At 34.8% G+C, this 25,360-nt stretch overlaps 1 protein-coding gene across 9 annotated transcripts in view; it reads left to right on the forward strand.

Moving 5' to 3' along the window:
- The window catches only part of DPYD (dihydropyrimidine dehydrogenase), an 841,255-nt gene that overhangs the window by 157,989 nt on the left and 657,906 nt on the right, over window positions 1-25,360 (forward strand). For all 9 annotated transcript variants that reach the window (XR_001707891.3, XR_001707895.3, XR_010153075.1 and 6 more), the window contains one exon: window positions 22,606-22,693. Coding sequence is in view for 4 of the 9 variants with exons in the window: in XM_513583.8 (XP_513583.3) it covers window positions 22,606-22,693 (88 nt within the window). In the remaining 5 variants the exon portion in view is untranslated. The remainder of the gene's footprint in view (window positions 1-22,605; window positions 22,694-25,360) is intronic.

Here is a 25,360-nt window from a genome sequence, read left to right on the forward strand (position 1 = left end):
TAATCAGGATTTGAATCTAAGTCCATTTTACTTTTAAGAGACTGCTATTTCTACTACCCTATTTCGGGAGTGTGAGCTTGATTTGACAGTTCTTTGAAAATGTTATGGCTGCTATGCTTAAAACAAATTGGAGGTGTACATCTTTTTGGGAAAAAAAGACAATTATATTCTAGTCAAGAAATACTGAAGTTCTCTGCTAAGTAGATTGGAAAGAAAGGATGAAGACAGGAATAAATGTGGAGAGAGAATCTAAGGTTAAGAAGGAGAGGATTTAGAGAATGACTGATCAAGTTTTAACAAAATCTAAGCAGTTTTAAAATATAAAGGCTGACTTAATGGAGTTACAGAGAAAAGCAGGGGGAAATAATGGGTCTCTTTCCATTCCTTCTATCAGCTATTTGTTCATGACTTTATCATTCCTTGGCAGGACTATGACAATAACCTGCTACTCATTCCTTATACTGACACCAGAATTGAGTTTCTACAGCATCCTCTGAATAATAACCTTAATGGCTCTCCTTTATCTGTACAATAATATCTAAAATTCTTATCCTCAGATATGAAGGTGTTAATCTTGTCACTCTGTGGTACATTTTATATGAGTTCTCCTGTAACATATTCCAATTCACTAAATTTTTCTCTGACTATGTCCTCTCTGGAATGTACCTCATCTTTTACTTTTTCATTTCAATCACAGTGTTTTCTTTTTTTAACTTTTATTTTAGATTCAAGAGTCCGCGTGCAGGTTTGTTGTTTAGGTAAATTGTGTGAAACTGGGGTTTGGTGTACAGATTATTTTGTCACCCAAGTAGTAAGGATAGTACACGATAGGTAGTTTTTTGATCCTCACCCTCCTCCCACTGTCCACCCTCAAGTGGGCCCTAGTGTCCTTGTGTTCCTTCCTTGTGCTCATATGTACTCAGTGTTGAACTCACACTTATAAGTGATAGCATGTAGTATTTGATTTTCTTTTCCTGTGTGTGTTTGCCTAGGATAATGGCCTTCAGCTCCATCCATATTTCTGCAAAGGACATGCTTTCATTCTTTTTCATGGCTGCATAGTATTCCATGGTGTGTATATATAACACTGTTTAAAAAATCCAGTGTACTGTTGGTGGTTAGGCTGATTAAACCTCTCTGCTATTGTGAATAGTGCTGCAGTGAACATATGCATACTTGTGTCTTTATGGTAGAATGATTTATGTACCCAGTAATAAGATTGCTTGATTGAACAGTAGTTTGGTTTTCAGTTAAGGAATTGCCACACTGCTTTCCACAATGATTGGAACAATTTACACTCCCAGCAACAGTGTGTAAGAGTTCCCTTTTCTCAGCAACCTTGCCAGCATCTGTTACTTTTTGGCTTTTTAGTAATAGCTGTAATGTCAGGATTTTCTATCTTTAGAATTTCTGCTTGGCTTATTTTAGTACCCTCCATTTCTCTTTATTTTCTGCTCATTTTGTTTCATATATTCTCGTTTTGTCATTAAGGGATAGTAGTACCTCCTTTATTTTCTTTTCTTATGAGAATTTTAAACAGTAATTTTAAAGACGTTTTCAGATTGCTCCTTTTTCACTTTGTAATAAATTTGTTTCTTATAATTGGCAGTCTTTTTTGGTGTTAGTTTTTCCTTGTATCATTTTAGAAATTTTGTGAATTTGTGCATCTACGGTGATTGTTGTGTTTATTTGTTTTTGTCTTGATGAACTAACAACTCTGTGATTGCCTCAACATGGACTTTAAGCCACCTGATGTAGAATCATGTCTTAAACTGGTGGCTCTGGGAGTAGTCCCATTGATAATTGTGTTGATGTTTTATCTATGGAAACCACACGAGGGGTGGCTGGACCTACACCTTAGATTCAAGCTACATCTGTGTTGGATTCCTCCTTTCTCTTTGGCATACGGTTTTATATTATCCTAATTAGCATGACTTTCAGTGTTGTTCTAACCCCTTGCATGGGAAGATCAGTCCTATCCACCTGGCCCACGATTTGAAGCAAGGAGCTTAACTACAGTCCCCCACCTGAGGCAGGGGATGTTTGGTCTCAATTACACTAGCAGAGTTGATTCTAGGCTATCTCTGCTTGCTTCAGAACCTGGAGCACTTCAGACCTGTAGCTTCAGTTATGCTTGCTACCCTGTGTCTTTGTTTCTTCTCTGATCCCTGAAGTATCTCAGTTGTTCTTTAGGTGCCCTCTGTACTTTGACATTACAGTCGTCCACCAAGGTTCTATGATCCCCAGTGATACTGAAATCAGTTGATGTTCAAGTCCCTGATATAAAATGGTTTAATAGTTGGGTGAACTTACACACATCCTTCCACATCCTCCTGTATACTTTAAATCATCTCTAGATTACTCATATACCTAAAAAATGTAAATACAAATATAAATAGCTATACTGTATCTTAAAATTCATGTTATTTTTATTGTTGTATTGCTATGTTTTATTTTTTGAAATTTATTTTTGAATATTTTGCTTTACAGTTTGTTGGATCTGCAGATGTGAAACCCACTGATATGGGAGGATCAACTGTATATATTTGGGGTGTGTTTGTGTATGTGTGAGAGAGAGATTCAAATATGGCTGTATATTTGGAATGAAGATGGGCTTCCAATAAAAGTTTTACAACAAAATTCTTAGAGGACTAGTAAAACTGAGTTCCAATACAGACTAGAATTTCATTCCAGCTACCCTCTCTCAGATATCTGTTATCCTAACTCTTCTGAGGAACAGAGATTTTCCCTGAGTGCTTTACGTACTTCTATATTCTATGCCTCTGCCCATTCTGCTTCTTCCAGCAAAACACCTCCTTCCGTTCTCTGTCGAAGACATCGTTCTTTAAGATTCATCCCAAAAGCCACTTTCCATGGGACATTTATCTTGTTTCTTCCCATTCCTTTCTGCGTGTTTTTAGAGTCTTTTGCACATGCTTTTAGTTTATCACATCCCATGTATCCATAATTGGATATTTAAGTATTTGCTGTCCAATAATATGGTTATTGTGTAAGTTATGGATCACATTCTGATCATCTTTGAAACTCTGGTGCATAGTATAGTGTTTGTCCCATTGTAAGTATCTAGGAAACGTTCAATAAATAAATATGTAATTACTAAGTGAATTAAATCAGAATCATGCCTTTAGTAACAGTATATCAATTTAGGACAACAAAAAATACATAAAAGATTGTATAAGGTGGCAATACAATGTAATATTTATTTGTTTTACAAATATTCATCTAAAACAAAGCACAGTTGAAAAAATACCAGTACTGAATGGTTTCTACACAATAATAAACAAAAATATGCTTTTCTTCTAAGAGAAGTATTTCAATGTTACTTTGGATAAGTGCTGTTTTCCACTGTTATGTGTAACTTGATGGCTATCAGGAAAAAGAAATATCAAAGATGGTTGTGAGGTCAGAAGCAGCCATATGGATAAATTTGTTGGATTGCCTAAGAGTCGGTGAGCATAATATTAAAAGCTAAATGGGCAGTAAAGACTCAAAAGCCAAGGTTTTAGCAATTTTAAGAAGCATTAACCAGAAACATGAAGGGAAGTAGGACAAGAGGAATAAGAAATCTGACCTAATGATTAGTCAACAAATGCCTTGGGCTTTTAGAACTTTAAGATATTTAGTGAAATATTTCCGAACACCAATGCAGCAAAGCTTTGTTTTGGTAGGATGCAGTAACGCTGGTATACAGACTGGGCAGCAAGTAAGCAAAACACAAGCCAAAAAATTTAGTCCCACAGGAGTACACTTCAGGTAAGTTGTTGGTGGAATGGGCATGAACACCAGCAAACCATGTATAAGTGAATAAATAACTGTGTCTTGAATAGCTGCGTGCCCCGACACTTTGTGTACTTTATTGGATTCTCATGATTCTAAGGTAAATATTGTCTCATTTCCCAAATGGAGAATGTTAGAAAGATTAAGTGGCTTAGCCAAGCCCTGCAGCCTCCAAGTAGCAGGGACAGGATATAAACTCTTATTTTCTGGCTCCAGACCAGATCTTTTGGTTATTCTGTCTTATACTTTCTAGAAAGAAGCTTGATGTTTCCTGTGCAGGGGGCTAAAATGACATGGTAGGGATAGAAATAAATGGGAAATTGCTGACTGTAGTGAAGGTCAGTGCCTGATTCTCAAAATTGAACTTAAATAACTCTCTTAAGGACTTATTCCAAAATTTTGCTAGTCGGACTGCCAAGAACTACAGGGTGGAGAAGCTGGAAACATTCTATATCCTAATCACTTAATGTAGCCAAATATTTTGGACCAGATTAGAGTTGTCAAATATTTTATCATATTTACTGCTGTGGATTGGATTTCATTCAAGTTATTCACATTCTTTTTAAAATAAGGGTTTCACTGCTAATGAAATTTTAGGAGAGGCCTCAACTATGTTCTTATTGAAAGATTAATGTCTCTCATGTAAAGAAACATTCAGAGTTTAAAATTTTGGTGATTATCAATTTCCCCCTAAAATGAAACTTTTTTTTTTTTTTTTTTGCTCTCATAATCTGATAACACTTTTGAAATACGTGAAGAGGATATGGGGTAATGGCCCTTGTGTGTTGGAAGGCACTTTAAAGACCACCTAATCATACACCCATTGCTCATAGCTAAAAATGAGGTTTCACTTAGCAGAGGTTAAGTAGTTTGTTCAGGGTTATATAATTTGTTGATAACAGAATGGCAGCCAGATTGCATTATTTGTCCAGTGTTTTTTCAATGCAGAGGGACAATTATGGGTTAGATTTTCTTATTTGTCTTCCTTCAAGAGTTTATTTATAGGTATCTTTGATTGCCCTATGACTGAAGTATTTTGTGATGGGAGATGTCTATAAATGAGATAATCAAAAAGGGGCAGGCGCTCCATTTCTCAGGCAGTGCGTATTATGAGAATTCAGTAGTGCAGACAAAAGAAATGGTTAGCGCCAAGCTGCCTTATTGGGTATTCATTTGGTAACACTATGTGGAAAATAATGGTCATTTTTTTCCTAAAGAGATTGTACCATCTACATCCCCTTGGATCCACAGTGGAACTTCCTACATATTGTGAATACTTGTCCTGGACGCTGATGTATGTAAGATGTGTGTTTTTCTAGTTACTTGCATCGTAAATACTTTATATTCTGTATTTAATACTGAATTATAGCTGTCTACATTATTTTTAAGTATATGAAAAGGGGAAAGTCTTAACAAGGCAAAAATATTCCTATTTATAGTAATGGGAGGTAAATTACCTTCTAACAATTTCAGTTTTTTCAAGATAGGAACGCATATCCTCAAAAGCCAAACAATGGCATCGTTATCTTTGTTAGTATTATTATTTATTTATTCAAAAAGCATTTGTTGAACACCTGGTGTGGCTGCTGCTGAAAATGCAAGACTAACCTGGCATTTTCCTTGCCCTCATCAGCCTCCCTGGACTCACCTCCTGCTTCAGTCACCAGGGCCTTCTTTCAGAGCCTCCAAATGCTGGGCCTCCTGCATCTGATGGTATTTGCACATCTCTTCTGCCTCTTCCACTGTCTCCTCACCCTGGCTAACTCCTGCTTCTTTTTGACTTAGCAGGAAGACTTTCCTGATCCCCTGATCTCACTGTGCTGTGCTATCATGATTTAAGCTTAGTCTACAATGCAATGTTTGTTTGTTCACTTGTTTAATTCTGAGTTACAGAAAGAATCTGTCTCTGTGTTATTTGCCATCATTTTCCCTTGACCCTGGACCTAACAGGTACTCAAACAATATTCGTTGAATGAATGAATGTCCCCTTGAGACCTATCAGGATATTTGGGGATACAGTTAGCTTACAAATTAATTATATTATAGTTTGAAAAATGTGGGGATATGAATAAAAAAAAATAACATTTAGGAGGAGTGGGGGGTAGTTGAGGAAAGCTTCTCAACGGAGATGACACTTAATGCTGTGTCTTGAAGGATGCCCAGGAACCTGCCAGATAGGGAGTGGGAATGAGCAGCACGCATTTCTATTGTGGGAAAAGCAAGAGTAAAGGCAGGAAAATTGAAAGAATATAGCATATTTAACTGAAAATACTGCTTTTGTATTAGCATTACCAAAGTCAATACTGTACTGTCGTCTTATATATAGAACTTTAACAACACCTCTTCAATATGAAAGGATTTATGCACCCATGATGCTGGGAGAACAGATTAATATCTTCCTAGCTTGCAAAGCAATTTCCTCTCTGTGGGGTTGTTCTGAAAAGTTCACCTTAAAAAAATACCAAGTAGGGAGCAGGTGAGAAATTTCACAGCTTAATGAAAAGGTGGCACATAAGAAAAATTTCTGTAATATTATTTTAAAATGTTTCTCTTCTTCTTTCTGTTTAATTAAAGCAGAAATTTTGGTGTTGTCTCATCATATGTAAGGCATTCATGTTTTGGAAAAATATCCATTTTAGATGTGAGGAATAAACGAGGCAAAAATCAAACTTCCATCAGAGATCTTCCCTTGACAAAGGGAGACTCATTGGCCTCCCTGCCTGCTCCCACCACCCTGCGCTATAAGATAATGATTGCCAAGTCATTGTGTGATGTAACTCATCGTGCAAATGGGGTATCTATGGAGATCAGTTTATGTTTGGCTTTGTGGTATGGCTGCTGCTTTCATTATAATCCTAATAGATGCACGTAATATTTACAATTTTATTCTTATGATCTCTTTGGTTACACAGTTTATTTTTATTCAACATGATACTACTTCCCTTCTGTGTTCCCCCTTGGTTGGCTTGGGAGATTGAGACATTTTTCATCATGTTTTCTAGTTAACATTTATTGAGCAGCTACTATAAATATGATGTTGGTGCTTGTCATAATTACCTCATTTATTTTCACAGTAACTGATGTGGTAGTCCTGTTTTACAGTTTTCACCATAGCTCTATACTTCCAAGTAGCTATTAAAAAACAGTGCTCATTTCCCACATTGTATTCTGCATTGTTCCTAGATTATAATACAAATGATTTACATTATTGAGCACTCATTAATGGCAGGAACTGTTCCAAATGTTCCACATGTATTATTTATTTAATCCTCCCTATAATGGTATGATGTCTAGACTATAATTAGCAATTTAGATGAGGAAACTGGGACACAAAGGATTTAAATAACTTTCTCAAGATCACAAAGCTAATAATAGAGCTGGATTTAAATCCAGAATCCATTAAACCATACTGCCTTTTATGATATTGTGTTGTGGTGGGTATCAAATGTATGGTATGTGGATAAAAGAAGAGAGATCAGTTGAAAGAAGGGATGATTTGTTTACAGTGGGGGTGAATTAAATGTAGTTGGGCAGAGAGCTCTGTGAAGCAGATTCATTGTGCACAGTTACCAGCTTGTCTGGGTCTGGTGAGACAAAACATGCTTACATGCAACAAGTTGCATGAAGCAGGTTTATTACGTACAGATAGACAGTAGGGAAAACAGGAGCCTAAGACCCATTGTGGGCCAGTCTTCCAAGGTTTAGGAGAGTTGCCCAGGCGTGGATGATATCACTAATGGGGGCATCCCACTGGCATCACAGCTGGGGGATTCAGGGAAGCAGCCTGCCCTGGATTTTATACCCCAGGGTCATAGGACATATTGGGCTAAAGTGTTGAAGGAATCTCTGTTTCTAGGGGAGACTAGAGCAGAGCTTGATCTGTTCTACTTTGTCCCTTCTTAGATCAAGATGCTGCATTTACAGCACATGCTATAGTTGTTCTTGAGACCTACAAGCAGGAAAGAGGGGAGAACCGGGTTGGTGCAAGGCCATCCATAGAATTGTCCTGCAACCTCTATGCTACTTTCAGTAGGATAGTAACAAGTGCTTTCAATTCCTCACATTCCGTGTCTTCTTAAAGCCATGTGTTACTTGGCCTGTCCACAAGACTCTCTCTCTCTCTTATTCGTCCCGAAGAAACAAATAAATACCTCATTCATTTAATCAACAAATGAATATTGAATGGTCATTGTGTCCTTAGCATGATGCTAGGCTTTGAAGATAGAGGAATGAACAAATGAATGTACCTCTGAACTAGGGTTTTTATTGAAGAAAAAGATAAACACCCTGTATGTCTTATCTTTCTATTACCCCACCTCTACATAATCTGAGGATGGGCATTTATTTATCTGACTCCACCACTGTGAAGATTCTTGAGGGCAGAACCTATAACTTATTCATCGTGCTCTCTCCAGCACTTAGCAAAATCTCAGAAAATAGTTAAGTGCTCTATAGACATTTGTTGATTGAAGGAAAGAAGAAAACAAAGAATGAAGGAACAACGCAAATAACATGTTAAGATTCCGCAGAACACACACACATTTAAGTACTATTACCTTGACTCAAATTTTTCATTCAGCTTTCTTAAATTAATGGAGCATGCCACGTACTGTGACAGCATTGTCAGTGCTCTTATGCATTTCATTAGGAGCATAGTGGAGGGAATTTTCCATTTTTACGAAACTATATATTATTTGCCCTTAGCTTTTTTATTTTCCTGTTTTTCTAGTTTAAATCATATTAAGCTGTAGACAGCTAATTTTATTGACGTTATTTAAGATATTATTTCTGAATATTGTGTCCTTTAGCTTCTAGGCTAATTTTCTCAAAAAATCTTCTCGTAATGAATAGGTCATCTTCATATTAGTTCACTTTCTAAGCAGTGCCATTGCCCGAAAACGTGGTCTACCTTATGATATGAATTAAATTGAGAAGATTAAACATTTATATTCTTATCTGTTTTTCACCCATATTCATTAATTTCCTGAAATTTCCACATATTCTTTATGTGCAACATCAGCATTGATTCTTAGGCATTAAATGCCTAAGAACAAAAGTCATGTCTTAAGCCATTTCATACAAAAGCTTGCATGAGGTTATAGTGGTCCCACACAATAGTTTTAATGAGGACAATTTTGTTCTGAGCTACTTTTATGTCATTTTATATAATATTCCAGATGCTGGATAGGGACATAATTAGTTTAGAGTCATGGTTATACAAGTTAGATATGTATTTTTATTTTATCTATTATATATTTTTATTGTACCTATTATGCCTCATATTTCTGATAGTTATAAATGTTGTTTCTAATTGCTTTTATTTTGTCTAGTATTTCTACTGGAAAGATTGGTCTTACTGATTTCTATAGGTAATTTACGTATGAGAAAATGCTTTGTAAATAATTACATGATCTGCAAGTATTATTGCTGAGTTCCTAGTAAATAAATGAGGAATTTTTGTTTGCTTGTTTCTAAATTCAGTCATATATAAAATATATAGTAATGACTATGTTATGCTTGGTTTTAATGTGTTATTTCAGGAAACTTTCTCAAGTTCTCTGGGATTACTGGCTATCATTATGAGAACTATTGCAGAAATGAAATGATGATCCCCACAGGCTGGTCTGTAGAGCAAGTCAAACCTGGATAAGAGTCCTGAATCTGCCTTTCACAAACTGTGAGACAAGCCTTGATGTCACCATACTCTGTTCTGAGGAAATGGCAGAGATAACCAGAATTATAGATTTTTAGGAGATCTTTATTAACTTCTTGATGATTATCAGGATCATACAAATAGGCAGTAACATATTTCAAACCTAAATCAGAGGAGCAAATTTTGTGCCTTAATATCTTTTTCTTTAGAATGAGAATAACAACAGTATCTACCTCATCGGGTTTTTATAAACATAGGAGTTAATATTTATATCTACCTCACTGAGTGATTATGAAAATTAAATGAGTTAACATTTATAAAACACACAGAACAGTGCTAGCATATAGTAACCCCTTGCATAAATACCTACTAAATAAATTAAATATAATGTTTAAATTATAAAGATTTGTTATTTACATAAATTTGAAGAACATTTATTAAAAAATAATTTTTACCAAACATTAACTGTACAAAAACTGGATTATTGCCAAAATTCTGGCTTTTTCATCTGAATTCAAATTAATCTATTTTCAAGTAGACTAACCTCAAAGACAGAGGAACCCAACCATTTTCTCACTGGAGGAGGAAATAGAAGATAGACTAGAAAAGTGAATCAGCTGTTACTGTCCAATGTGATAATTGCTTTGATAAGGGAACCCACGGGGTGCTATTACAGAGATCAGAATGGCTCCAAGCATGATAGCCAGGGGGTTTCACAGGAGACATCTGAGCTGAGTTCTGATGAAGACTTGAAGTGCGGCTCTTCAGGAAAGGGAAGAGCATGTGGAATGCACAGTTTGAAAATGACCTACACATGGAACTATGAGCAGAGTTCTAGCATCAGGCAGGTGTTGCAGCTCTAGCTGTGGAAATGCAATAGAAGCCAAGGCTCAGAGATGATACTGTACCAAGATTCTCCCCTTAAGGAGAATGTCGTGATCAGACAGGGATTTTAAAAAGATCACCAGGATTGCATTAAAACTTTAGAAAAAAATTTGTGCTGAATAAATTATCCTTTCACTTGGCGTAATCAACATAGATTTAGCTAAGTAAAATGAATGAATATTTAAATTTAAATTGAATTTAAATTTAATGTATATGTGTATGTGTGTGTGTGTGTGTGTGTGTGAAGTAGGTTTACTTTTTATTTTTGTAAAAGGGAGAATGACACCATTTTTATGGAATAAAACTACCAAATAAACTTGTATGGATGTCACACATGAAACTCAACAGTTCTAAGAGGAAGACAATTCATATATGGACATTGCTTTCCAAATGTGCTATTTCATCCTCTATAATAATGGCAATCACTGTTGCACTTTTAAAGAAAAAAACTACACACACAAAAAAATCTTTTTTTAGGCCAGGCACAGTGGCTCACAGCTGTAATCCCAGCACTTTGGGAGGCTGAGGTGGGCGGACTGCCTGAGGTGAGGAGTTCGACACCAGCCCGGCCAACATGCTGAAAGTCTCTAATAAAAATACAAAAATTAGCTGGATGTGGTGGCACAGGCCTGTGATCTCAGCTACTTGGGAGGCTGAAGCATGAGAATCGCTTGAATCCAGGAGGCAGAGGTTGCAGTGAGCTGAGATGGCACCACTGCACTCCAGTCAGGGCGACAGAAACTCCATCTCAAAAAAACAAAAAATCGTTTTTAGAGACAGCGTTCTGTCCCTGAGGCTGGAATGCAGTGGTGTGATCATAGCTCACTGCAGCCTTGACCTTCTGGGCTCAAGCAGTCTTCCTACCTCAGCCTACAGCTGTGACTAAAGTAGAGACCATCATACCTGGCTAATTTCTTTCATTTTTGTTGTTTTTTGGTAGAGACAAGGTCTTTCTATGTTGCCCAGGCTGATATCTGATATGGAACCCTGGACTGAAGTAATTCTCCCAAAGCATTGAGGTTACAGGCGTGAGCCACTGTCCCCTACCATATATATACATATATATATATGTATATATATGTGTGTGTATATATGTATGTATATATGTGTATATATGTATATATGTGTGTATATGTATATATGTGTATATATATGTGTATGTGTATATATATATTTTGAAAGCCCTCTCCATGAAGTATGTGTCCAATATATTAAGTCATCCTCTTCTAAGTAGGATCCAGTAACTCCTCCCTTTGGCCAGCACAGAACTTAGAACACAGAACCTTTTAATAATTTTGAGTTGAATTATTTCTGTTGTTCAATTATACCTACACAGCTAATATGTGGAGACATTTATTTACTTCAAGATTCTATTATTGATGAATACTGTCTTTTAATTTTAAGGCCAAACTTTTTTTCACTATTGTTTCAGCTTAATGAATGAGTGCCTCCAGCACTTGCATCGTCACTCAGTATTCTTTTCATCCACCTCAGCCCTTTTTTATGGTAGCTTTATGAGCCACCAAATACTCAGAAATATGGTCATCCTTTGGTATATGCTAGAGAGTTGCCAGGACCCTTGCATGTACCAAAATTTGCACATACTCAAGTCCCTCAGTTGGCCCTCCATATAGACAAATTTTGTATCCTACAAATACTACACTTTCAATCCTTGTTTGGTTGAAAACAAAAGCCCATGTATACTTGAGCCCAGCAGTTCAAACCTGTGTAAATTAAATATCCATTATGGTCACTCTATGAAAACTCTTAAGTGAATTCTTTGTAAGGCTTTGGAGGGATTTTGAGAAAGGAATTTCATATATGGGAGTATCATTGGTTTGCTTTTGCCTGGTCAATTCATATGACCAGTGCAAAAAGTAAAAATTACTTAGGATAATGTGATTTTAGTCAACATCTATGTCTTGTTTTTAATAACATAAGTTATACTTACTTATTGCAAAAAACGCAAACAATATAGCATTGTGAAAAGTAAAATCTATCCCAAATCTTAGTCCACATGCCCTAAGATGGGTTTACATATTTGTCTACATACTGTTTTTTTCATAACAAACATATTCCATACATCTAGGAATTGTATAGGAACAAATAACCTATTTTATTTATGGATTTAACAATTTGAGTTCCTTTTTCACCTCTTTTTAAAAAATTTTTATTTTTATCTTAAGTTCTAGGGTACATGCACTCTAAATCTATATGTCAGATTACTATTACTAATATATTATTTCTGAAATTGCCCACAAATATGTCATAAAATATAGAGCTTTCTCTGTTTTGAAGTTTGCTGAGAGGTTTACTTCTAGGGCATCTATGAAAAATATATATTAGTTTTTTAAACTTTTCTAAAGGGCTTCATTGAAATTAAGATAAACATACAACAGGTGTTTCAAAAATTAAGAAGATAATTTGCATAGCATGTGAACATGCAACACAAAATAATTCCTTTTTTTTCTATGAAGCCTGGAATAATTATTTGATATAAATCAAAGAGTTTATGATGCTAGTGGGGAAATGGTCCAGGTGAAATAAGATTACAGTGCAATAGGAAGGCTGTAATAAAAACTGTTAGTACTGTCATCAAGGTCTGTGAAGGATCAAAAGTGTATTGAGCATCATGTAACAGCTGTCTAGAATATGAAGGAAACCATAGTTGTGGTGAGCAGGGAACAATATCTTGGTTTGCAAAAAAAAAATTACATATGGCTTGTTATTGTTAAATTAAAAATGGTAACTATAAAGTGATTGGACTGTAAAAAATACTCTGAACCTTGGGCTTCAGAATATGGCTACGTGTTAACTAAATGCATAACTATTCTCTATTATGGATATATGTGGTTGCATTTATGTAAACTTATTCAAATTAATGTGGTATATAAGATATAGGTATTTCTCTATTAAAGCTGTTAACTGAACTCTTTAAAACTCTTCTCTATTAAAACTCTTAACTGAATTCTTTGTAAGGCTTTGGAAGGATTTTGAGAAAGGAAATTCATATATGGGAGTATCATTGGTTTGCTTTTGCCTAGTCAATTCATATGACCAGTGCAAAATGTAAAAATGGTTGGACTGAACACTTAAAGCACATGTATATATTTGTCAGATGTCTACTCTGCTTATTGTGCATAAATAATTGTAAAACATTACTCTTTGACTCTTCACTAATTCCTTCCACATTAAAGAAGAGAAAGCAATGTATAACTTTCAGAACTTACAGAAAGATAGACCATATTTGTACATGGATAGCCTATTTTGTCACGGAAATTTGCTGCCTTACCCTGGAACATGAGAAATATTTTGTTGCCATCTCATTAGATGATAACAATTGAAAAAGGGAAGGGAGATAGGCTGTACAGAATAGCTAGAGATAATGTGTGGAGCAGGAATAAAGGAAAGCGTCTTTTGTCACATATATTCTCATACTTACCAGTTGCATCCTTCAGATACTTTTCAAACATATGCAACCATAATACGGATCAATTACATTTTTAGCTAGAATGTAGCCATTTTCAAAAGTAGAAGCTTCACAGTACATTGTGTTGTCCAACCTGTCATTTTTAATTTAATTATTTTAGAAGAATATTTTTTACATCATGCCATTACCATGGGGAAACAACCAAAAGCCTCAAGAAGAAAGGATTCCATATACAGTACACTGTAAATAATATTGGACCACTGATGAGATTGACATGTATTTTTGTTGTTTGATTTCCTGAAGTACAGTGACTGAGAAATGTTTCTTAAATGCATATGAGCACTTATATATGTGCCAGCTAATAGGATACGCACTGAGAACCAAAGATGAATTATAGTCTTTTGTTTTATTTATTAATTTGAGATGGAGTATTGCTCTGTCGCCCAGGCTGGAGTGCAGTGGCATAATCTCAGCTCATTGCAACCTCCGCCTCCCAGGTTCAAGTTATTCTCCTGCCTCAGCCTCCCGAGTAGCTGGGATTACAGGTGCGTGCCACCACGCCTGGCTAATTTTTTTGAATTTTTAGTAGAGATGGGGTTTCACCGTGTTAGCCAGGGTGGTCTCTATCTCCTGACCACGTGATCCGCCCGCCGTGGCCTCCCACAGTGCTAGGATTACAGGTGTGAGTCACCGTGCCTGGCCAAATTATACCCTTTGTCCTGGATGAACCCATAATCTATCTTCATGGATTGCATTAGGCAATAGTTTCTTTTCCCCTTTTCCCTGTATTTTTTTCATTAATTCATTCGTTCTTTTCACATTATTGAGTAGTTAAATGTACATGGTGCAGTGGCAGTGGCATAATCTATTTTAATGGATTGCATTAGGCAATAGTTTCTTTTCCCTGTATTTTTTTCATTCATTTGTTCATTCATTTCACATTATTGAGCAGTTAAAATGTACATGGTGTGGTGGCAGCTGCTGTGTAGAATAAAAAGAAGAACCATATAGCATTGATAACTTGCTCTCAGTATTAAGTTCTATTATACTAATCTCTACATGGTCAAATCCTACCTGTTCCTCAACTTTCAGCGTAAGTTTCTCTATCTAAGAAGGCTTCTCTGGTTCTCCTGAGAGGAAAATAACTTTTCCTTCTTCTGAAATCCCGTATGGAGAAAATGAACCCCTAAAGCATATGTATATGTTTGTCAGATGTCTACTATGTTTAATGTACATAAATAATTATAAAACATTATACTTTGACTCTTCACTAATTCCTTCCACATTAAAGAAGAGAAAGCAATATATAAGTTTCAGAATATATTGAAGATTGTAGAGAATACCTGTTAAGTTACTAAAGAAATGCATATAAGGGTATAATCTTTAAAAATTATCGCAACAATTTGATGTACAAGTTATCCCCATTTGCACATGAGAAAAGTCATGTCAGAGAGTTTAAGTCCTTTGCCTAATGTGTTAAAACCAGTAAAGTGAAGTCAAAAATTAAATATGGGCAATCAAGCACCAGCACTTGTACTCTTAACCTCAATGCTACGCTTTCTGAGTTAATACATTTAAAGGCCTTGGATGAGCAAGCACATTTGAGCACTTAATATTAGTATACACGAAAGTCTGGGTGCATGCATATATGCTATGTACATACATAGCTACATACATATATGCTATGTATTATCTGACTGACTTATGCTAAATATAGACAGATTCTATAAAGCATCCTATCCTAGGTACATGGCTTATCACTATTTTCCTCATTACTACAAGACAGAGGAAACTCTGATCTTCTTGAATCTTGCCATCTTCCTCAATCCCTTTAAGTACATACTCTCAATCCCCACCATCTTTAAGGTGAATAAAGAATGGCTTCCTAGGAGAGTGTCGCCAACAAGCCCGTCCCTCCAGGACATAAAGCAGAGCTTTTATCTATGGTATTCTCTGGTTTTCTTGATTAAAGTGTACCTCACTTGTAGCTGCAGGTGACAGGGATCAAATTATATCAGCTATTTTAGTGCTAAGATATCTACTGGGCAAGAAAACATTTAATGAATGCTTTTACGTATTTTTTTCTGGTATTCATTGTCTTTACTGTTACTGTTTCTGTATTATTGATATATAAAAACTGGTGAATAGCTAATATTTAATTACTTCTAATAGTTGTAATTAATAACTTATTTTTTGTTCAGTTTTAAGAATTCAGTTTATAAACCATGATCTTATGCTCCATAAATAAATTTCTAACAGAGAGTAGTCAGAATTGGGACACTTTTCCTTCATGCTGCAACCTACAGTAATTTCATTCAATCCCATAATTTTCAGCATAATTATCAGTACATTCGTTTAGCAACAAAAAAACAAACACACACCACCACCACCAACAACAAAAAAATCCAAAAAACAAAAAACATTTTCTTTTGGCCTTTTGGTCATTGTTGTTTAGTGTTACTATTTAAATCTTTTCATTTTTATATCATTTATATTTCCAATAAGTGAGAGCCCCAGTAGATTCAGAAATTGTTAAGTACTGACGCTACTTTCTTCATATGGGCTCTGTTCTCTTTTCATTCCTGGTTATAACTGTCTGTACCTGTATTCATGATGTGTGTATTTTCTTCCAATGACTCCTTTGCAGTTATTAGTGTATACAATTTCCATCACGTCTTTCGTATTCCACCACTGTATACCAAAAGCCTATTTTTTAATCTTTTTCTTCTTTATCCAAATATCTTCCAGGGTAAGAAAGTGAAACAAATACGTTTAAGAGCAACAGTCTTTAATAGTCATAAATATATTTTTCCTGTATAGTAAAATAGGACAAGCTTTGTTTAAAATTTTATAAAAGGTGATATGTACTAAGTTTTTATGAAGATATTTTATTTGCTTGTGAGACAGCACAAAGTACTTGATTGGGGTTGTGGTTTCTTATGCTATTGAGGATTTTGTAGCATATTTAATTTTTAATAAGAATATGCTAATAAAAGTATGTTTCCAGCACAAACAGCTAAATCACAGTTGCTTAAAATTGTAATAAAACTAGCTTCCTAATAATAGCATATGAATTAGAAGAAAATAAATGTTACAGACTAGAACAGGCAATGGATTGAGTTAGAAAAGCTTGCCATAAACTCTGAGGAAGATTTAGGACAAGTCACTTTCCTTCTCTGAGTCATAGTGCCTCAATGACTACTAAGGTTGGGTAAGCCTTCAAAACTGTGTGATACTGTAAAACTCCAACCTTTTCATCTGGACTTGAGAAGCCTCTTGAGGAGACAGTCAAGACTACCTTTCACTTTTTTTTTCCTAAACTAAAATTGGACTCCAGGAGAGATAATACTGTAGTCTTTTTCTAGCTGTGACTTCTTAACTGCTTTTTTCTCAGTCTTCAAATTACTCTGGCAAGGAGGCACTGATGTCATCAAGAGATGGGGTCACTAGAACACCACCTTTTAAAATTCTAACCTGTTTTTGTACGTAGATGGGATAGTCCTGGGTGTAAGATACTAAATGTGTTTTAGTTATTTCCTCCACTGCCTTGGCCACTGGTCTTTTATGCTTACGGGAGATGACTGGAGCCTCATCTATGAGGTGGAGATAGAGGTAGTCTTATAAATTTTTAGGAATCTGTTATGGATGAAGATAAATAATGAGTATGGAATTTAATGTAAGTCCCTTCATTTAATTCAAAATATGCAAAAAGTATAAACTATACATTTTAAAGCTATTATATGGTAAAACCAATAATCCCCTGACATAGACTTCAGAAAATACTTACAGGAAAGTTCTCAACTGTGTTTTATTCCCAGCTTCCTGGTTATTATCATCCAACAAATAATTTTGAGCATCAGTTGTGTGAATTGTGTTCTGTTCTAAATTTGCTTCTCTTGAATTGTTTTGAAGCACCCATGTGCAAAAGGAAATTTTTAGTAGATAAATAGCTATTTAAAATTATGTTTGGCATTAACTTGTAAATACAAATAAATATCAAAAGCCTCAAAACATGAACATCACAGGTGTGGTTAAAAGGCAAATGGTGCACAGCATTAAAAATTCAGTTATTTTTATTGATGTTATCATAGCTTCCAGCTCAGTATAATAGAGGCTGAGCCAAGATGCATATTTAAGAATATTCAAAGTTAGTTCCAGATAGCCCTAAGCTATTAAGAACCTGTGGTGTAATCAGAAAAGCAGAGTCAGAAGTACATAGGAAGGGCTGTTAATGGATTATTAAGAGAAGCACAGAGGTATAAATAGGCAGATAATTATTGGAAGCTGAGGATGGCTTTTGACTGTTTTGACTGCTTAATGGATCAGAACATGGAGTTAGTCCTATCATGTTTTAAAGATACCAGCCATCTTTCTTGTCTCCTTTATTATGATAGGGTCTGGAAGCAAAGGATAAAAGTTGTGGAACTCATACATGTATGACACTTCCAACTTTGATTTCTTTATTCACATTTCTTTTCAACCTGATAGTTGATTCTGCTCAGTTTTCAGTAGACATATTGCACCACTGAGGAAGATATTAAATTATGTATTTTCCTACACTGGTGCTTATAGGGTAGGGAAACAAGGTTTTGAATCCATCTGATACATCTAAATTAGGTAGACTTTCCAAATGATGATGTAGAACATTAAATATCTAAGGAAATGCAATGTTAATATTAGGAAAATATTTTAATTTTTAATGTGAATACTTTCTTGCTTAATGCCATTATATATAGATTAACGTATATTTACATAGCCTGATGAAACCATGCTGACTCAATTAAACCAAACTCTAGCAAAGCTAAGACAATGCAGTGTGAGTTTTAAGGGTTTCAGATAGCTTTGTGTGTATGTGTTTTTTTATTATTATTTTTTATCTGAGAAAGAAATTAATTCAGCCATTTAAACTCATTGACTAGAAAATTCTTTAACAAGCATAGGTTACAATTCCAAATGCTGTGGATGGTTACCAATAAAAGAAGCAGGCATCTGTTCTCAGATGTGTGAAGAATGAAATGCCGCTTGTTTCATTACTCACTATAATATTTTTGGTGTCATACTATGGAGTCAAACTGTCTAGCCTCACGGATATTTGGGAAGAGGAATCATGTTTCTCTTTCTCTAGAGAAATATCATGGATAAATATATCTTTAATAGTTTTTGGCCTTTAAGTAACAGTACTTAAGTTTTCATACATTTTTATGTTCATGTCAAATTATAAAAAATTAACATTTATTAAGTATTCTATATTTTGCTCTTCGACAAATTCATTGTTATGCTTTGTATTAAATATGAAAATTTAAAAAGTGTATGCCTAGTGAAAACTCTAAGTTGTTTTCTTGTAGTTTAAAAAAATCAAATATACTTCTTTATGTATAACAACTATTTGGGGGAAAAAGTATGACATAATTGTTTCTCTGAATTAATTTTTGCTGCTTATGCATTTAAAAATAAACTGCACTATAACAGAGTAACTTTGAAAGGTAAAAGGGGAATTAAATGACTAAAGATGAAAACAAGTGTAATTTAAATGTTACTTTTAAGGAGAAATTTATGTGGAACTGTGGTTTATAATAATTGTTGACATATTCCCCTAAGTACTGTGTCTGTGATTTTTCATGGTATCAATCATTTAAAGCAATTTAGGTAATAACATTCTGACATGCATTTCTGCTATTTTATTTACACCATTTGCCTATATCATTGTAATGCAGTACCTTTCTGATTTGGTGCAGTAAATGCACTCTGTAATATCTATTATGGCATGGTCAAAGGATAATTTATTGTCAAATAGAAAAATAGGTCAACACTAATGTCACTTGATGATCAACCCCCACCGCTCAAAGTTTAATAAAACATCTCACCAGTATGCATTCCGGTGCAGTGGTTGATATTTTATTAGGACTACCTGGCTATAGCAGTAGTGTAATTACTGAGCTGTCAGAGTGATAAGTGGGATTAATGGCAGCCTGATGCACTTTAGTCTGCAGAGCGTTTAGAGAATTGCAAGATGGTATTATTATCAGAGTCTGCCCATTCTGGCATATTCATGACACCAAAGGAAAAAGGAATGCTACAATTCAGGTTTGCGTGGCCCTGCCTCATTAACATCTGACATTTTCAACAGCTGTTATTTGTGAACTAGCTCAATAATAAAAGGAGAATTATTTGGTAAAGAGGCTTAATAACCACAACTAAAAATCCTTACATTGTCAATGCTGTTAAGTGAATCTGTTTATGTTGAATATAAGATTTCTCTGGAAGAACAGAAAAATACACTGCACATTAATTTGGTTCCCTTATATCTGCTGACATTATAACTTTATTTTTTAATTGTGTTATTATTCAAGTTGGGTGTTAGAAAAAAGAAAAGCAGAAAACTTGTGACTTCATAGAGATAACCAGAATCCATATGATGTGCCATATATGTGTGTGTGTGCGCTTACTTTTGTGTGATGGCAGATATTTTTACAACTGTTTAAAAGACTTTTTTTCAACAATAAGGTGATATTTAAGTTGGCATATTATTTACTTTTTAGCTATTTTATATTGCAACATAAAAGAAAATCCTTTCAAACCACTGTTAATGCTTAGTATATTTATCCACATGACAGTTACACATATAAATATCACCTCATTTTAACATCAAGGACCAAATAGGCCATACATTATGGAGTTTTTTGTATTGTTTGCAATGTATGCTGCAGATTATACTTTGAAGAAATTATTTTTGAACTCAACAATAGTGTTTCGGGGAAAAAACGTTAAGTATGAGCAGACAGGAATTCAACTAAATGATAGATGTGAATCTAACAATGGCATTTAGAGAAATGATAGGGAAGAGGTTTAATGACTACATTTCAGAGAGGACAATTGATTATGAAAAGCCTTTGGTACTCATTGTGTAAAATTTAATTTAGAGAGAAGGCTAAGGGCACAAACCAGAGAAAAGAGATCAGATTTAAAAACAAGATATTAATTAGGTACTGAGAAATTGGTTCAGACAATGAAGAGGGCTCTCTTACTCACAAAAGAATGACAAGGAGACTGGTATTGTTTTCATGAAGGAAATGAACCAAGGTCTTTACACATGGAAGTGTATAGAAAATGAGCTAGCTAGTCACCTTTGTCACTGAGCAATGTAGGATTCATGCTCAGTGAAATTCTTGGAGAATGCTGTTTTTCTGACACATGTGGCAGTAGTATATTTTCTTTAGTTGTCTGTCTCCACGTTCATTTCTTTCTACTCCCACTCTCACTTTATGCTAGACCAAATTCATTAGTTCACCTACCTTGTCACGTTCTTTTCTTTCCAGGCACTGGTGCATACTCTTTCTATTCTTGGGTAATTATCCTGAGTGACCCTGCACTCAGAATCCCACTGTCATTTGCTTTCCTAATGTCCACTCGTTCTTCAAGCTTCTATTTCAATATTATTCCTCCCAAGAAGCCTGTCCTGACAACCTCCCTCCAGGACTACTGTCTTTCATCTGTGTTCCCATAGCATGCTATATTTCACCCAGATTCTCATTGACCACATTGACCAGTGTGTGGCTTTTTCTGTGTCTGTACTTCATTCAAACTGCATGTTCTATGATGGCAGGACCATGGTGATCTTTTTCCAACACTTTTATATTCTCATATCCCAGGGTCTGCTATGTAATGGAGGATTATTAAATATGTATTAAATGAATGAATAAATGAAGAAAAACACACATAAGTTAATGTGCAAATAAAGGATGAGTCTGGCCATTGGTTTTAGTTGTCCTGAATGAATAATTATAGAATGTTGTTCTAACAATGTGCTTCCAACTATGAACACTAGAATCACTTCAGAGGCCCTTTTCAAAATGCGGATTCCCAGTCGGTAACTTGGACTCAGTAGGGGCTCCTCTGTGAAGTCTGTGCCATTTATCAAGCTTCCCAGGTGGTTCTTAGGTGCAACAAAGTTCGAATATATCTCTGGCCAGTCCCCCGGAGAGGAGAGTCAGATGAGATTAATATGCAGGAAGTTTATATGCAGGTTAACATCTGTAGAAGAGTGAAGGAAGTGGGACTGAGCAAATAGTCACAATAAATGCTTCAATGGCTCCTTGCAGACTAGTTCCCCAAATATGGGAATGGGCAGAGAGCCTCCAACCCCGCTCACTGACCTTGAATTGGATGTGTGCTGCTACTGGAAAGGAGGCTGACCTTGTTGGAGCCCATTCTCTTCAGCAGCAGAGGGAAGGCAGCTGTGGGAATAAAGCTTTGGTCCTGAAGGGGATGGATCTGGGCTATGCTTTGAGGCATCTGTTACAGAACTCAGTTGTCCTGTGAATGGGATGGAGGCTGAAAGACTTCAGAAAATTGGAAAGAGAGAGAGAGAGGTAGAGAGGGAAGCTGGAAGGAAGGAAGAGTGGAAGAAAGGATATTTCAAGTGGTAAAATAAGACTTTACCTTTAATCTTTGCATTTGTATAATAATTTTGGTCTAAAAAATTACAAACCTTATCACAAAAAACTGCATGCAAGTATTGTCAGCATAGTGAAGGATGAAACAAAACTGATAGAGTGAGGGAATGGTATGTCCTAAATAAGTATGATTCTCTTAAAATCAAGAAGGAACTCTGAGAGGAGGGACAGTTACTAGCCAGCATGATTCTCATTTATGCATCCCAAGAGGAGTGCCAAAGATGAAACACAGAAACTTTGTATTTATTGCTTAAAAATGTTTTGTACCTAAAAATGATACGATTTTATTTATACTTACTAGACACGGACTCTGAATGAGTATAAGGTAGAAAATAGATTATCTCACTTATCTTGTAGTTTCTTAACATAGTTATTTTATTTCCTAGATGCCTGAAATGTGCAGATGCCCCCTGTCAGAAGAGCTGTCCAACTAATCTTGATATTAAATCATTCATCACAAGTATTGCAAACAAGGTAAATTCAGATTTAACTCTGCAAATGAAAATAACAGTATTTGATCTTGTTCTCTATTATCTGTGGGTACAAAATACAGCTTGTCTTAGCAAATCCAGTTAAAGCATTAAATATGACTTCTATAGGCATTTTAAAATGTGGCACATTTATTAATTAAGCACTTCCAAGTTGTGATTTATCATGAAAATCCAGGTTCATTGTTTTTTGTTTTGAAAATTAGTTTGTGTTAAAATGAATGATTTTTAAAATTCAAGACACTGAAAAGATTGATTTTAGTTTATGCTTGCTAAATACTAATAGACAAGAACTGTCATTGATCATCAAAACACACTTATGATTTGTGAAATATCTATGAAAGTGTGCTTTGATAGTAAGTCTAGCACATAGATATATCAGGGTAATAGACTTTTTTAACTAAAATTCAGTTAATTTGTTTAAGACTTGAAATAATTCATAATGACTCATAGAGTTGTAGCAAAAAAAATACACAACTAAAATTAGAAGAAAAGGCTTATATGGGCATGAGTAGAACAAAAGGAATTTTGATCTTTAATTTTTTTAAAAAAATCAATGTAAGTCTAAGCCCAGTTTTCATTCACTAAGTGAATGGTTGATTGATTGAATAATTGATAGTACCTATTGTTTTTGTGAAGAGAGCATTGAGAGCTCGCCCAAGTGTCTAATCCTTTAAGGATGAGCAAAAGCTGAACAATGTCTCCCATAAAGATACAGAGAATCCTTTCACAAGGTTTAACACTAATTTTCTAAAATGCTGTGAAGATACCTTAACTCCTCGTTCTTCAACAACCAGGTGCCTTTTTACATATAAAGGTTATTTCTTAATATTTCAAGTACTTAGATAATTTAGGAGAAAAATGATAAATAATTTTATATAAATTTAGGGTTTTGAAAGAATTTAAAAATTATTCCTGCATTGTCAGATTTAAATCTGCATTGTCACATTTATTAGGATTTGAAGTCTGGTTTGAATTTTTAGATAAACCGCTTATTGTGAAACTGGGGATAATTACCTCCTTACTTTCACTTATGAAGGAAAGGTAGCATCTATCTTACAGAGTTGTAGTATAAACTGAATAATATTTTTATATGAAAATGTCTAATATAGTGATTACTCAACAATTTTTTATGTGGAATTATTAGTTTCCCTATTCATTCAATATGGTAAATACTATAGAAGTGATTGCTGTTTTTGAAGTAAACTGCTATTTATAAAATCACATTTTTTAATAAAGATCTCATCAGAAAAGGAGCATCCAAAGTTTGAAGTCTCAAGTATTTTCGCTAAAAATATATCTAAGTTAACACTCTTCATATCAAGCATGAGGAAATATGAGAATTATGACGGACTATCTTACAAGATCCATGCTACCCCAATTTTTTCATAGATATTTCAGAATCAGTAGTTATTTTATGAGTACACACTTCATTTATTCAAGGTCTACACAAATGTATAGAAAAAAAGACAAAAAGGATTCTTAGGGAAGTTTACAAAATGTCTAAGCAAGATCACAGTCATCTCTATTTTTGGAAATCCACTTTCTGTTTCATTAATTTGTTCATATTCTTTACCTAATGGAACGTTGTGCTTAGATATCTATTTAAAAGATTTTTATATGAATATGAGAGATTTGAAGATGATTAATTGAGAAGATAATATGTTGTCAAACCTCAAAAAAAAAAAAACTCTTGTAATTTTTTGTTGAAGGATCACTGTAGCAATCATAAAAGGTCAAAGACTGTTGTTCTTTAAAGCCTGCAGCTTTTTAGATATTTACCAGCTGTGTACAATGTAGGCTGTCCCACATTGCTTTGCTAGTAGACCTCAACGCAGGAGGGGGGTTCTTTCCAGGTTGAGAGGGTAATTGAATCGCCAGACTCAATGAGCCTTGCGCCTCTTTGAGAAAAGGATGTCACTTGTTTTGTATTGTGTTAGGCTTCTGTGATTCAGTGGAGTTTAGGCCAATACTTCCATTCTTTATTTTCTTACAAACTGGATTACAGCTCTAGTTTTGAAAGGTACACTCAATTCTATTGTCCCCCCTCAGTCAGTTTTTCTCTGTTTGGTTTGTGCAGGCTGTTGTTTGCAATTGTATCTCTCAATTGGAAGTACACATTTCAGAGTCATCGAACAGTGAATCCTGGGTTATATTTCTTGATAGGTTTTCTTTTAAAAAAACACTACTTTATATAAGAATGCATGAGATCAGTCTATAAATATAGTGAAATAAATGGCTGTTTTAAACAGTGTTCCTTGACTTCGTGATCCTGTCTTTAAAACAATAGAGATATGTTCTCCTTAAAACTTTTAAAGTGTAAGCCATCGATTTTTCCATGATTTTGCATGTGTTTATAAAATCTGTGTATTCAGATTAGTGTGGATTTTGTGTATAGATAAATAAATGTATACTATATGTTACAGAAAAGCTGACTAAATTACACGATGTAAAAGAAAAGTTTTTCTTTGTGATAGATCCTTATTAAAAGTAACTGGAAGTTAAAGAAACAACAAAATCGAAGTAGCAGAAATTATTGATAATAATGAGATTATCAATAATTTCTGCTACTTCGATTTTGTTGTTTCTTTAACTTCCAGTTACTTTTAATAAGGATCGGGGAGGGGGGAGGGATAGCATTGGGAGATATACC

This window comes from Pan troglodytes, chromosome 1 (genome assembly GCF_028858775.2).
Source record: "Pan troglodytes isolate AG18354 chromosome 1, NHGRI_mPanTro3-v2.0_pri, whole genome shotgun sequence".
Lineage (NCBI taxonomy): Eukaryota > Metazoa > Chordata > Mammalia > Primates > Hominidae > Pan > Pan troglodytes.